The sequence below is a fragment of the Carassius auratus genome, chromosome 41, assembly GCF_003368295.1.
Source record: "Carassius auratus strain Wakin chromosome 41, ASM336829v1, whole genome shotgun sequence".
In the NCBI taxonomy this organism is placed as follows: domain Eukaryota; kingdom Metazoa; phylum Chordata; class Actinopteri; order Cypriniformes; family Cyprinidae; genus Carassius; species Carassius auratus.
Genome location: NC_039283.1, coordinates 23797736 through 23811611, shown reverse-complemented (window position 1 = coordinate 23811611; position 13876 = coordinate 23797736). Strand labels below are relative to the sequence as shown.

The 13876-nt window shown below is 31.9% G+C and overlaps 1 protein-coding gene across 1 annotated transcript; it reads right to left on the bottom strand.

The window, feature by feature from the left end:
* Window positions 1–1402: 1402 nt before the first annotated feature.
* On the bottom strand, window positions 1403–13161 carry LOC113059686 (uncharacterized). The gene is made up of 7 exons (XM_026228227.1): window positions 12740–13161; window positions 8867–8993; window positions 6460–6632; window positions 6058–6242; window positions 5832–5973; window positions 4540–4667; window positions 1403–2849 (listed from the first exon to the last, which is right to left on the bottom strand). Exons 1-7 carry the CDS (start codon window positions 12780–12782, stop codon window positions 2151–2153), a joined length of 1497 nt encoding a protein of 498 aa, XP_026084012.1. The 5' UTR covers window positions 12783–13161; the 3' UTR covers window positions 1403–2150.
* Between the last annotated feature and the right edge of the window lie 715 nt (window positions 13162–13876).

The following is a 13876-nucleotide window of genomic DNA, read 5'->3' as shown; positions in this document are numbered from 1 at the left end:
TACAGTCTTCTTTCTGTATTTTTAATCAAATAAATGTAGCCTCAATCAGTAGAAGTGACAAAAACACAAAAAATCTTACTGATCTCAATCTTTTAAACAACTGTGCATATGTCTTTCAGGTGAAAGGTGAACTGTTTTATCAACAGAGGAATGATTTTCTCACATGTGAAGGGTTTATGAGTGTGTGGTGAAAATGACTCTGACCTTTGCATTGTTTGCTCTCTGTACAGTCGAGATCTGCTCTGCAAACAGATGATATGTTTCGTGCAAAAGCATACATTTCTGTAACAAACCTTACTGTAGAGCACCAATATACAGTACTGTATTATCCACTAAATCCATACACTGCTCATCGAATGTCCAACATGAAATGCACAGCACATCATTTAAATAACATAATGAAGTTGACATGTTTGAGGGTCAAACGTCTGTAAAACTTGCTGTAACTTGACTAGGGCTGTTGTTTTGACTCATCTTGCAATTTCTATGTTTATTTCCTCAATAACACAGAGCTTTTGTCAGTGTTTCTGAGTTATTTCGCAGCACAGAACACACACTTCATCATAACTGGAGACTGTAAAACTCCCATAAAGCCTTTCAGACTGATTCCAAGGAACACGAGGGACTTTCTGGTGTGCAAATATATAATTCACGACTGTGGTCATTTCCAGCATTATGTTTAAGAGGTGCTTTTACAGAGACGCCTCACAGGTCTGTCACAGTGAAATAAAGTCAAGTGCTTCAGTGTTACAGTAAAAATGTATTTAAAAAGTCAGCATGAAATTAAATTGAACCTAGTTTAATTTCTTATGCACTTCCCTTGACTTACTATGAGTTATTCATTGCTGCATGCTTTTCAAACGAACAAACAAAAACAACACATTTCCAAAATTTATATGAATAAAAATGTAATGTTGCATTATATTTTTTCTCATTATGTTTACATGCAATCATTTTCAACAGTCAGAATCAATCAATCAATCAATCAATCCAATGAATGAATGAATCCAATCTGATTTCAGATCCTAAACCTTCTGTTTATTTAAACCATAAACAATGCAATACTGGGATTTTCAACTGAGAAAACAGTAAAAATTACATGCCTATTATTATTTTTTTATTTCAAATCGTTATTTCAGATATACTCCCCCCCAATTAAGTCATCAATCAAATTATAAATAGATAAAGAAATGGTCAGAACAGCCTTTTCCTCTGAGAAATGCATCAGAAAATAAACTGGTTTTAAATGCCATTTCATGCTGACTTTCACATAATTCAGATTAGCGCAAAACACACCGTCAAATCAGAAAATTATATTGAAAATGCTAAAAAAAAATTTTTTTTCCTCTTGAAAGAAATACATTAATGTGAAATAAAGCAAAAATATTGCCATGGATGAATATTTACTAAGCAATCCTCTATTTTGTATTTGCATTTGGATTTTGACCAATGAAAATTTAACAAAAGTTTAACAATTTACTCATGGAGCCAAATTGAGGTCCACATATCTCTGGAATTGAACTATCAAGAGTCTTAAAAATGAAGATTACAAAAGAAACTGTTCTTAAGAACCAACATCTAAGAGGATATTAAGATATCTTTAATACTTCTTGAGTTACAGGCACGCAAACTTTGGAAAAAAAGCACAAAACGTGTTTTTCCACCATTTCCGAATGGTCCCCATTGGGATATAATGCAACAACGGTTGCTAAAGTCAACTGATTTTACTAACAGACCTACCAATATCTGTGTTAAAATAAAATCATGATGCTGCCATCTGTCTAAAATCATTTTCCCCACCTGTAATTTGGCTCCAAATCTAATATAATGGATTGCTCGGTAAACATTCATCTGTGGCATTAAATCTGTTGGCTTTCATAACTATTTATGTTTGTATTTCAGAAGAAATAAACAAAATCAAACATTTCAACAGGGGAATTTTCTGTAAACTTGAGAAAGTGTGAAACTATAGTGAAACTGTACACCTGAAGGTTTGTAAATACTCTCAAGCTCACACCACTTCTTATGTAACGAGCTGGAGAAACCCAACAGAAGATCTTCAAACATCTCTTTGACTTGCATGAATGTGCTTAGATGAGCATTGGGAGGAAAAGACCTGTTTCTCCACCATGCATCTGTCCAGAACCAACTCAGGGTTCCTCTTCATCTGTGAAGTCCTCATCCGGTTCAGCTGTGTCCTTCAGGTGGTCTGTCCTCCTAATATAAGTCCTTTGGTCTCGCTGTCCCTCCAGAGGAATCCCCGGGAGCCAGTTCTGCCGATAGTTTGACGTCACGACGTCAGGAACGTGCACAGGGCTGAAGGATGAGTTGTTCTGACCACGGTCAGATAGTAAAGGAGTTCGGTCTCCAGTGAAACCTTCTGAATCCTGGGAAGGTGCTGGAAAACTTTGACCAGTGTCACGCTGCAACAAACACTCATGAAACTGGAGCGCACCATTTTCAGCAGATCTAACTGGCACCACCAGTGTCCCGCTGCTGTTTTCAGTGTGCGCGATTAACAATGTCGAAACAGACTCTGGACCGCATGAATCTGAGCTGGTTTCATCCATTGCATCATCATTATTTCGGGCAGGAAAACACATGCTGTAGTGCACAGAAGACTCTCGGCTGTCCTGGACCGGGATGTCCGGTTGATTGCGTGTCCACTCGTGGTCACAGTGCTCCTGGGATGCATAAGAAGCCTCATTATCCAACATCTTTGATTTCCATGGTGCAAAAACAGCCTGTGGTTCAAGCTTCTCATCAAATCCGGACCACACTTCCACTTTAGATATGCAATCGCGGGGATCTAAACACAACACATGACTGCTTTCCTTTGGCAGGATCTGCTACAGAGAGAGGAGAGAGCTTCTGTTTTATTCAATTTTTCCAACTGAAACGTAGCCTATCAGATATTTAGAATACATATTTATATTTTAAAGTAAGTTCTTGGGACACCAGAAAAAACTGAGACGTTAGGTCAGTTTAATCACTTTCAACTGAGTTGATGAAAAGCTACTAATCATTTTAAAATAAAAGACATTAAAATAAAACACGTACTGAAAACCTTTTAAATGAATTAAAATGTAAAATTCAAATAAATAAATCATCTTAAAATTAAAATCAAAATAAAACACTTACTAAAATCAATTAAAATTAATAATTTTAAAATAAAATCAATCGAAATAAAACATTTTCTACAAATCATAAAATGTGAAATCTAAATAAATCATTTAAAAACAATCAAAATAAAACACCTACAAAAACTGATTAAATCATCTTAAAATTTTAATCTAAATAAAACACTCACTAAAATCAACTGAATCCTTAAATATCACATTAAAATTTATAATTTTAAAATAAAATCAATTGAAATACAACATTTTCTACAAATCATGAAATGTAAAATCTAAATAAATCGTTTAAAACAATCAAAATAAAACACCTACAAAAATTAATTAAATCAGAAAAATGTAGTGATAAATAATGAAATGAAAGTATTTTAAAATAAAAATAAAAATGAAAATAAAGTATGTTAAAATAATAATTAAAATGTATTAATAATACAAATATTATAAATCAATTAAATGAGAAAAATACCAAATTATATATATATATATATATATATATATATATATAAATATATATATATATATATATAAATATATATATATATATATATATATATATATATATATATATCATTGCAATCATAACACTACAAACTAATTAAATCATATAATGTAAAATAACAAAAACAATCAAAACACTTACTAAAAACCAATTAAATAAAAAAGTAAAATAAAATAAATAATTTTAAAATAAAACAAATCTAAATAAAGCTTGTTAACAATCAACTAAGCCCTAAAACAACTTAAATTATAAATAAATAAATAAATAAATAAGTCAGTAGTTAGTCAAAGTCATGTGACCATTAATCAACATCAGAGAACAGTGAACATGCAAATGTGTTGTTAAAGTATTGAAATATTTACTCAGAGGATACTTCAAGTAAATATTGTAGGTTGAAGAGATTCGGCTGACAAAAACGTTTGGGAATCTGATTTATAAAGTTTGATTCCAGATTCCATGCATCTGAACCAGACAGAAGCAGAATTGATTCATCAGACGAGGCGTAGTGTAAAAGTGAAAGACGTTTTGTCAGTGAAGTCAGATACTGACTTGATTAATCAACATGAGGTTACGCAAGAACACAAACTAAACATCAGCATGCATGATTTATCTTTACACATCACAAATGGATTTTTAAAAATATCTCAAATTCCAAAACAGGGTAAATAATCCATGAAGACGCTGAAGTGCTCCGAGGAAAATCCGTGACTGTTGATGTTTTTGCTTACCATAATCGACATGATAAACTCATTTTATGTTGCCAAGAGCAATGTGCAGATTTAAGGAGCTCAAGAGAAACGTGACGCTCCTGTCAAACAGGAATTGTCAGACAGGAGCAGATTCCAAGTATGTTTCCAAGAATGTTCACCTGGAATTTCCCAAAGCAAGTATGAAACGATGACTTACCAGTGCTTTCGGCTTTTCAGCTTTTTGGCTTTTCAGCCACAGTTGGCAAAGCATGATGGGAAGGATGATCAGCAGCAGCAGAGCCAGCAGACCAGGCCATATTAATATATGAAACCAGGAATTAGGTGCTGAAAGACACGGAAATTACAGTCTGGGGTCATTTACAAAATCTTCTGCCAATCGTGTGCAATGCTGTGAACACACAGATTTTATTTAATTTGAGCAATTTTGTTTCAATTGCTTTCAGTATTTTGCATTATACTATACTAGCCATTTATGTTAAAGAAAAGAAATACATACCTAAATAAATCAATCAATAAATAATAAAAAAAGAAATATATATATATAAAAAAAGAATTTATAAATTATTTATTTTTTGGCAATGGCAAATGATGCACATTTTCTGTTATATAATAGTAAACGCTGTGAAATATCTATTCATGTATATAACTTTGTCTTAAATGGTATCATTATTTTGCATTATACTGGCTATTTATTAAAAAAAAAAAAAAAAAAAAAACTCAGTCAATCAAGAAAGTAAGAAAGAAAGAAAGAAAAAATGAATGAATGAGTGATTGAGTGAGTGAATAAATAAATAAATAGTTGACAACTGTATTTAATTCAAATTTTTTGTAACAAAATAGTAAACACTGATATAGGTTATCATTTAATTTCAGCAATTTTGCCTCATTTGCTATGATTATTTTCCGTTATGTATACTTGCTATTTATTAAAAAATAATAAAACACAAAATACATAAAAAATATCAAGGTTAAAAAATAATGAAAATTATTGAATAAAATTTAAATAAGCTAATTAGTCAAGAAAATTTATTAAATGAACGAATCAAACAATCAATAAAATAAAATTAATAAATAAATTAAAAATGTATAAATAAAATGTTTTATTTATTTTTATTAAAAATCAATAAAATCAATAAAATATATATAAAAAAATGAATAAAATGAATTATTGAATAAATAAATAAATGAATAGTTGCCAACAATATAGTGCACATTTTCTATGACATAATAGCAACAGAAAATGACTTTGTCTCATTCGCTAACATTATTTTGCATTCCATATATACGGGCCATTAGTGTCTTAGACAATTAATATATTAAAATACAAAAAAATATATGCACAAAAATGAATTAATGAATTAATAAATAAAACAATAAATGTGTGTAAATTGGATTTAATTAGGGTATTAATGAAGGAAACAGGAGTGTTGAGATTCAGTCACCGGAGTGAGGATGAGTTTTCTACACGAGCACAAACTGTTGACTCACCTGAGACAGTCACACAAAAGAAGGTGTTTTCACTGGGACTGGATCGACCGGGGTGTGTGAGCGTATATATCACATCCCCACAGTACTGCTCGTCTGTTTCCACCAGCCAAATCAACACTGAGCGAGACGTGTCCTCATATATCTTCAGAAAGACATAACACAGACATTCAGTTAGAGCAACTACTAATGAGATGTATACTGCTGAAGGAGAATCAGGAATATTAACCTTTCCCGCCAATGATTCGGGATGTGTCAGGCGAACGGTGTACTTAACGGAGGGCCTCTGGAACCCTTTTCCCCAAAAGCTGATGTTCTCAATGGAGCGGCTCCAAGCGGTCATCTGCGGCAGAACCGTCACGTTCAGATGGGTTTGGTTTGACGTCACTGACAGCTGCGGTGCTGCTAAAGAGGCTGAAACAGATGCAGAGAGACAGAGGAGACATGCACAACACACTTTTGACAAATCTTTACAAGCGACTCGCTTATTAAGTTGACTTTCGAGACTTTGGAGGCGTTCACTGTTTTGTTTTCTTGCACAGACTGATCGCTTCGCTTCATAAGACCTCGATATATCATCAGGGATTTATTCTGATATTTGAGCTGAAGAATGAAGTCCAGAATAACTTACTTTGCCAAAACGGCGTGAAGACCACCTCACCCAGGCACTGTCCACTGGAGCTGACCTTGGCATGATATTTAGAGGTCACATCGCTCATCACATGGGTCATCACATCCGTCATGTCACAAGCAGGAGTGGAGATGTTCTGGCACCACGTCACCGGTTCATACGGTTTCCCATAACTGCAAAAGAACAAAGACTCTATGAATCAGCATTTATTCAAAGCAGATTATAGTCACAGTGATCGCACACAGAAACTAACCAGACTCTCACTATACTAGTTCTCCTGCTCTACATGTGGTGCAGTATATCATTACACTCACTGTTTACTGTGTGCATGAATCATATCATGTGTTACATCTGCAAATTCATTATTATCTTTGGAACAACTCATTAAGTCATAAATATAATGATACCTATATCAAGTCAAAGATGTTAGATGCAAAATTTTGGTGGAATTACCTTAATCATGAGTTGTAATATGCAAAACAAATAAAATTATATATATATATATATATATATATATATATATATATATATATATATATATATATATATATATATATATATATATATATATACAGTTAATTTGTATGAAATTAATATATTATATTAAGAAAATAAATATTTCCTAAAAATATAAAACAAACCAAAATGAGAAATTTAGATTTCATAATAGATTTAAAATATAGAAAAACTAAAAATAATATATATATATATATATATATATATATATATATATATATATATATATATATATATATAATTTTATACATTTATATAATTGCACTTGGTACAAATTCATTTTAAAGTAAAGATTAAACTTAAAGTAAATATTATTTCTAGCAAAAATAACAACATCAAAAGAAAAACATAAATATACAAAATTAAAAACAAAACAAATGTATATACATTTATAAAATAAACTAAATACTGAATTATTGTAAAAATAATTATAACATGAATATTATTTATATAATTTTTTTAATAATCTATAAAATAAATAGTATATAATAAATAATATGTTATATAAATATTAACATAATTTTTTATTATATATATTATATATATTTTATTTATATATATATAATTAGATTTTGTTTTATTGTTTGTTAAATTCTATTTATATATTTAAATTGTTAAATATTTATATGAACTATTTTGCTGTAATAAACCATATGTACATGTATGTCCACACACTGTACTTCTGAATAACAGTGAAAACACAAAACAAAGAGCAGCTCAGAAGCTCCTAAACGAAGCGATGGGAGGAGAGGTTAAGAGGTCGGACTGATGTGGGATTATCTGGAGCTTCTGACGCTCTCTTCTCTCATCCCGTCATCCGTCTGTCTGCCACACTGACCCTCCCAGCATGCACTGCTGCTCCCTCCGTTCCCATCACATTTATTTCCCCCCATCAGTTTCTCTGTAAAGCGTGACTGTGACTGCTGCGGAAAGGGTTGGCAAGATTTCGCAGACGCAGCTTCTTCCTGCTGCTTTCTAATTGCAGTTCAGAGTTTGACAGACGGCTGACCACAGAGCGTCCTTCACCAAAGTCACGAGTCACAGACGTCACAGTGTTCTTCAGAAAACCCAAGGACTGAGAGGAAAACATTAGACCCATGGCCAACTGGTTTATTGGATTTCTTTTTAAACGCTACTAATTAATTCAGATGGTTTTTATTTTTAATATAATGTAATGTGACCGGGCATAAACATGACATTAGCATGAAAACAAACAAAAACAAACAGGTGCTGAACGAATAGAACGATAGAAAATAAAGAGAAGGAAAATCAGAGGCAATGTACTGTTGAATGTGTTCGTTTCCTTTAACTTCAATGCTTTGTGTTTTTCTTACAATAAATTGCTCTCGTTAATCCAAAGGACTGTGTCAAAGCAATATAGTCATAGTTGTAGGAAAAGCAGTGAAAAAAAGAAGAATTTATATTGCTGTGGCATACATTAAAATATGTATGCATTATTGTTGTTGTTATTATTATAATCTTTATTTTTATTATTATTATTATTATTATGCATGCACACACACACACACACACACACACACACACACACGCAACTCATATTTTAGTACATTTAATAATATATAAATATAACAAACAACACTAAATATAATATTAACATGATTATTGTTATACATATATAATTTTTTACTAATTAATATCAATTATTAATATTTTAACATTATACAGTGTATATACATATAAATACAAATGTAAATATTAACATACACATTTCTGATAATGTATTTATGAATCTCCTTCACTGTGCAATCTTACCTAGCATATAACAGCAAAACAATAAGCATGAGAGAGATCTGTACTGGACACATTTCCAAGAAAGGTGAAAGCAAAAGCAAAGGTCCAGTCATATTTTTCTATGTTCTCTGTCACTCACAGGTTGAACTGGACGCTGTAGAGAAGCGATCGACCCGGAACGTCAACTGGGTCCCAACGGAGAACGCTGAAGAAATTCCTGGACTCAAAATAAGCCTTCGTCCGATTACAACCCTGAGTCCAGCCACCTGCAGACCAGAGCAATAAAGAGATGTTTCTAGAGGTCTGTGAACATCATCCATTGTGTTGTGAAAATCAAAGTCGGCACACCACAACTCCAAAAGCAGAAACATATTTAATATTGTTGTCATCACAGGTGACATTTCGAGCCTAAGAGCTCTTCACAAGACCATCCAACCCGATCTCGCGGCAATTCGTACATAATTTACAAGGTGGCTTATTCCTACGAATTCGCACGACCACACTCTTACAATTTCATACGATTTTTGCCAAATCGTACGTATTTTACGAGTTGCACAATTCGTATGAATTTGTACGAATGACCTACACCTAACCCCTCCCCTAAACCCAACCGTTAGACAAATCGTATAAAATCGTACGAGTAAGGTCGTACAAATTCGTACGAATAAGCCACCTCGTAAAATACGTACGAATTGGTCATGAGATAGCGTTGGACCATCTTTATATAAATCAGCTAATGATGTTCTACAGTAAATGTCTTTTGTCTAAAACTAAAGTTTTAAAACTAACTTTGTCCCTCAAATCGTTTTTTGACGGAAAAACAATTGGGAGTTAACTGCTCAAAATGTTACAAATAAAGGAAATTAGTACTTTTATTCAGCAAGGATGCATTAAATTGTTGACAAATACTGTTATTTTGTGCTATGTTCATCAAATTCTGAAAAACTTATGAGGATTCCACAAACATGAATCAGCACGACTGTTTTCAATATTAACAATACTCAGAAATGTTTCTTGAGCAGCTAATCAGTATATTCCAATGATTCTGAAGATCATGTGACACTGAAGACTGGAGGAATGATGCTGAAAATACAGCTGAGCATACAATATATTAAAGTAGAAAATAGTCATTTTTAATTGTTATATTTCACAATATTGCTGTTTTACTGCATTTTTTGTTCAAATAAGCACAGCCTTGGTTAGAAATGTCTTTCAAAAACATTACAAAATCTTACTGACCCAGACTTATGTACATTAATTAGGCTAGTTTGTGCAAGTAAATGCATTTAATCTGGTTGGTAAAAGTTTTTAAAAGGATTGTTTTGTTCTGTAATTGCTGTTAATAAATCTGTTAATAATAAAATGTGCTGCAGTTTCACCTTTAGGGCTACAACAGCCTGGCAGCCTTTAACAAAAATTTACCAACGTTTTACTAAACTTACCACAGTTTACCACAGGTTTTCTAGTAAAAATGCAGTAATATTTGTAGTAAAACCAATAATAATAATAATACATTTTAGTTCTTCTGTAACACCATTTTTTCACGAGGTTAGACCCTCAAAAGTACACCTTTGTTTCTCATTTACCCTTAAAGAGTGCATACTTGTATGGTACTAATACGCTCCCTTTTATGAATGGAGAAGGTGCAGCAGTAAACAGCTAAAATACAATTTCAGTACATTTTATTTCTGATGGTGTATACAAAAACAAAAACAACAACAACAACAACAACAACAACAACAACAACAAAGGCCTATGATATTTAAAATAAATAAATAACATGCTTTCAATTATAATGTTCTGTCAGTATTATTACTGATTTCATTCTTTTAATCATTTTCTTTTTTAATAATTTAAAAGATCAGTTTAGTTTAGAGGTATCGGTATTGTTGAAGTATCGTTTTCAGTGAAATATTGGTATCAGTTTCGTTGAAATACTGGTATGTGTATCCAGGAAATATCGGTATCGGCGAAATATCGGTATCGGCGAAATATTGGTATGTGTATCGAGGAAATATCAGTATCTGTGAAATATCGGTATCGGCGAAATATTGGTATGTGTATCGATTAAATATCGGTATTGGTGAAATATTGGTATCGGTGAAATATTGGTATGTGTATCAAGGAAATATCGGTATCAATGAAATATCAGTATCGGCGAAATATTGGTATGTGTATTGAGTAAATATCGGTATCGGTGAAATATTGGTATGTGTATCGAGTAAATATCGGTATCGGTGAAATATCGGTATCGGCGAAATATTGGTATGTGTATCGAGTAAATATCGGTATCGATGAAATATTGGTATCGGTGAAATATTGGTATGTGTATCAAGGAAATATCGGTATCGATGAAATATCGGTATCGGATCAAAAAATCTGTAAGGACGTGGACTTAAAACCACAGGTGATTATAACAAACAGTCAATTTGCTGAAATACATGGAACAGTTTTGACGCTATATATATATTGATCGTTTATGTTGTTGCTAAGGGTGTTGCTCAGTGACATCCGAACCATTGGGTTGTTTTCATGAATAAAGCATAGCTGTTGACCAATCAAAGACAGAAGCTCCTCTGTTCAAGAACGATGGAGTCTTTGAGTTTCAAACGCTTGCTTCTTCAGATTACCGTTCAACATGCTACCAGAAGAGGAAACATATGTCCAGTATATATTTTAATTATAATTCTTTAAACCTCAGGGCTTTCTTCTTAACCAACTTTCTGTTTCTAGTTGCAGCAGTTGATGGGCAGAGTTTGACGAGCATCTGACAGCAAGATGATGATCCACGTGGTTCTCCATCGATCATGAGCCGGGATGAATAATTTCTGCACGTTTTGATTTTCCTTGAGCAAAACTGAACAGGAACGAATGAACGAACGGCTTCAGATACACCAGCAGGATTATTCAGAAAGTTTTGCTCTTGAAAAGAGATTGACCTCTACTGATGAACACTCACACTGGCATTTTCTAGGATAGTTTTTTTGTTTGTTTGTTTAGAGAAAAAGGTTTTCGCATGCAGAATATTCCTGACATTCAGCCACAAAATTAAATACAATAATAATAATAATAATAATAATAATAATAATAATAATAATAATAATAATAATAAATATATATATATTCTGTACATTATAATTTTTATAGTTTTTTCTCTTTGTGTCATTATTATTTTTAAATATGTCTATATATTTTATTATTTTTTATTTAAGTTTTTATTTTTAGTCATTAATATAATTTAAAATTATTTTAGTCATGAAGTTAAACTATGTAAAAATGAGAAATGTTGCTAGCTGTTTTTATATTTAAAAATAAAATTACATTTTATTTATACTGACTGAAATTAGTTTTCTTTTTTAGTTTTAATGTTTTAAATGTTTTAGTTCATTATAAGAACCTTAGCTGCTTGTCACAAACACACAAGGAAAAACATATTTCATTGTAATATAGAAAGTGTATAATAATAATAATGATAACTAAAAAATAAAATAAATTTTTATTATTTACATTCTTTTAATAAAAAAATATATATTTTAAAAATGTAATATAAAATTAATAAATGTAAAAATTAAAAATTGTAAAAATTCAAAAATAGAAAATAAATAATAATAAAAAAAAGAAAGATATGAAGTAAAAACTTTCAATACTTTATTATAATATATATATATATATATATATATATATATATATATATATATATATATATATATATATATATATATATATATATATAAACAAACAATTGTTAAAGAAATATAATGCAAAATTCAGTTTCATAGTCAGTAAGAAAGCTATTTTTGGCCTGTTCATTTTCTCAATTTCAAAAATACACAAGGAAATGGCAAATTTTATTGTCATTTTCAAAAGCAAAACAAAATAAAAATAAATAAATACAATGTTTTAATAAAACTCTTTAATTAAAAGAATAATAAAACAAATATATGCTAAAGAAAAACAAACAAATTGTTTTAAGTACTTTAAGCACTACTGTAAGTGGATTCTTATTACTCACCTGCAAAGTAGAGCACAAACATTGTGACTCTCAGAGGCCACATATTCAGAAGAGTAACAACTGAGAAGCTCCGAATAAAGATCCAGTGATCAGAGACACAGTCCTCTCATTATTCACACAAGTCACTTTCTAGAAATCTCATATCCACAAATGAGAAAAATCCCATTGGCGTGCGTTGGGACATTCTTCTATTGCTGTGACTTGTGCAGTGACAGAGTCTGTCCCCGGTTGTGTCCATCTGCAGTCGGTCTGGAGGAAGATCTAGTGTTTCTCAGGTGTGCTGGTGAACTTGAGCGTCTTTTCAGCACCTTCCTGTTTTCTGCGGTTGGTCTCCACCCATTAGTGCCGTCTATAGAGGATCCTCACCACACACACACACACACACACACACATCTCAGATTTCAGGTTTTATCTGTTGAAAAACTGAAACTGGAAGTGAAGAAGCTCTCAGAAAGGTGTGGGAGAACTGAAGCACGCCTTCGGGCGGGACGTGAGTGGATTCAGATGACATCTGCTACACTATATTACCTGTACATAATTATTTTACAACACGTCATCACGTGGAACAGAGAGCCTAAAGCAAACAAACGCTGAACCTTCATTTCCACAGAAAGCACACATTACTTGGCTCCGATCATTTTGATCTCGGATTTTTATGAGCACTTGTTGGTCTAGCATTAATCATATTTCGATGTCTATCAGTGCACATGACTTTGTTATTTACACAAAAAAGAAGATGAACTAAAGTGAACACAGAGTTGGCGCAAACAGACCTGTTATTTAGTCTTCTAATAAACCTAGCAAAGCTTGAAATCACCCACTGACCTCCGAAAATCATTTATACTTATCATTGTAGCATGACTTTCAGAACGCAGAGACACGAGAGAGCAAACTTGAAGTGCTAGAAACATTTGTGCTAGTTTCTAGTTATTTTAGTTATACTATATCTAGTATACACAGAATTTAAGCCTCTTCTCGAATGCTTAAAGAAAAGGAAGATTTTACGACACTAAAACAATTAATTACCTCTATTCGAATTTTACAGAATGCAAAAAAGCCTCTCACTCGTTGCTACAATGTAAAATAATTATTTCACTTTAGTTAAATTGCATAACAAAGTGTCACATGATTTTCAGA

What these genes read in the sequence shown, in the direction of transcription:
- LOC113059686 (XM_026228227.1), bottom strand. Translation starts at nt 12,782, where the DNA reads ATGTGGCCTCTGAGAGTCACAATGTTTGTGCTCTACTTTGCAG. An exon ending in CCGAATCATTGGCGGGAAAG is followed by an intron (nt 5,974 to 6,057) that starts GTTAATATTCCT and finishes GTCTTTCTGAAG; the next exon opens with ATATATGAGGACACGTCTCG. An exon ending in CTTTTGTGTGACTGTCTCAG is followed by an intron (nt 4,668 to 5,831) that starts GTGAGTCAACAG and finishes CGTGTCTTTCAG; the next exon opens with CACCTAATTCCTGGTTTCAT.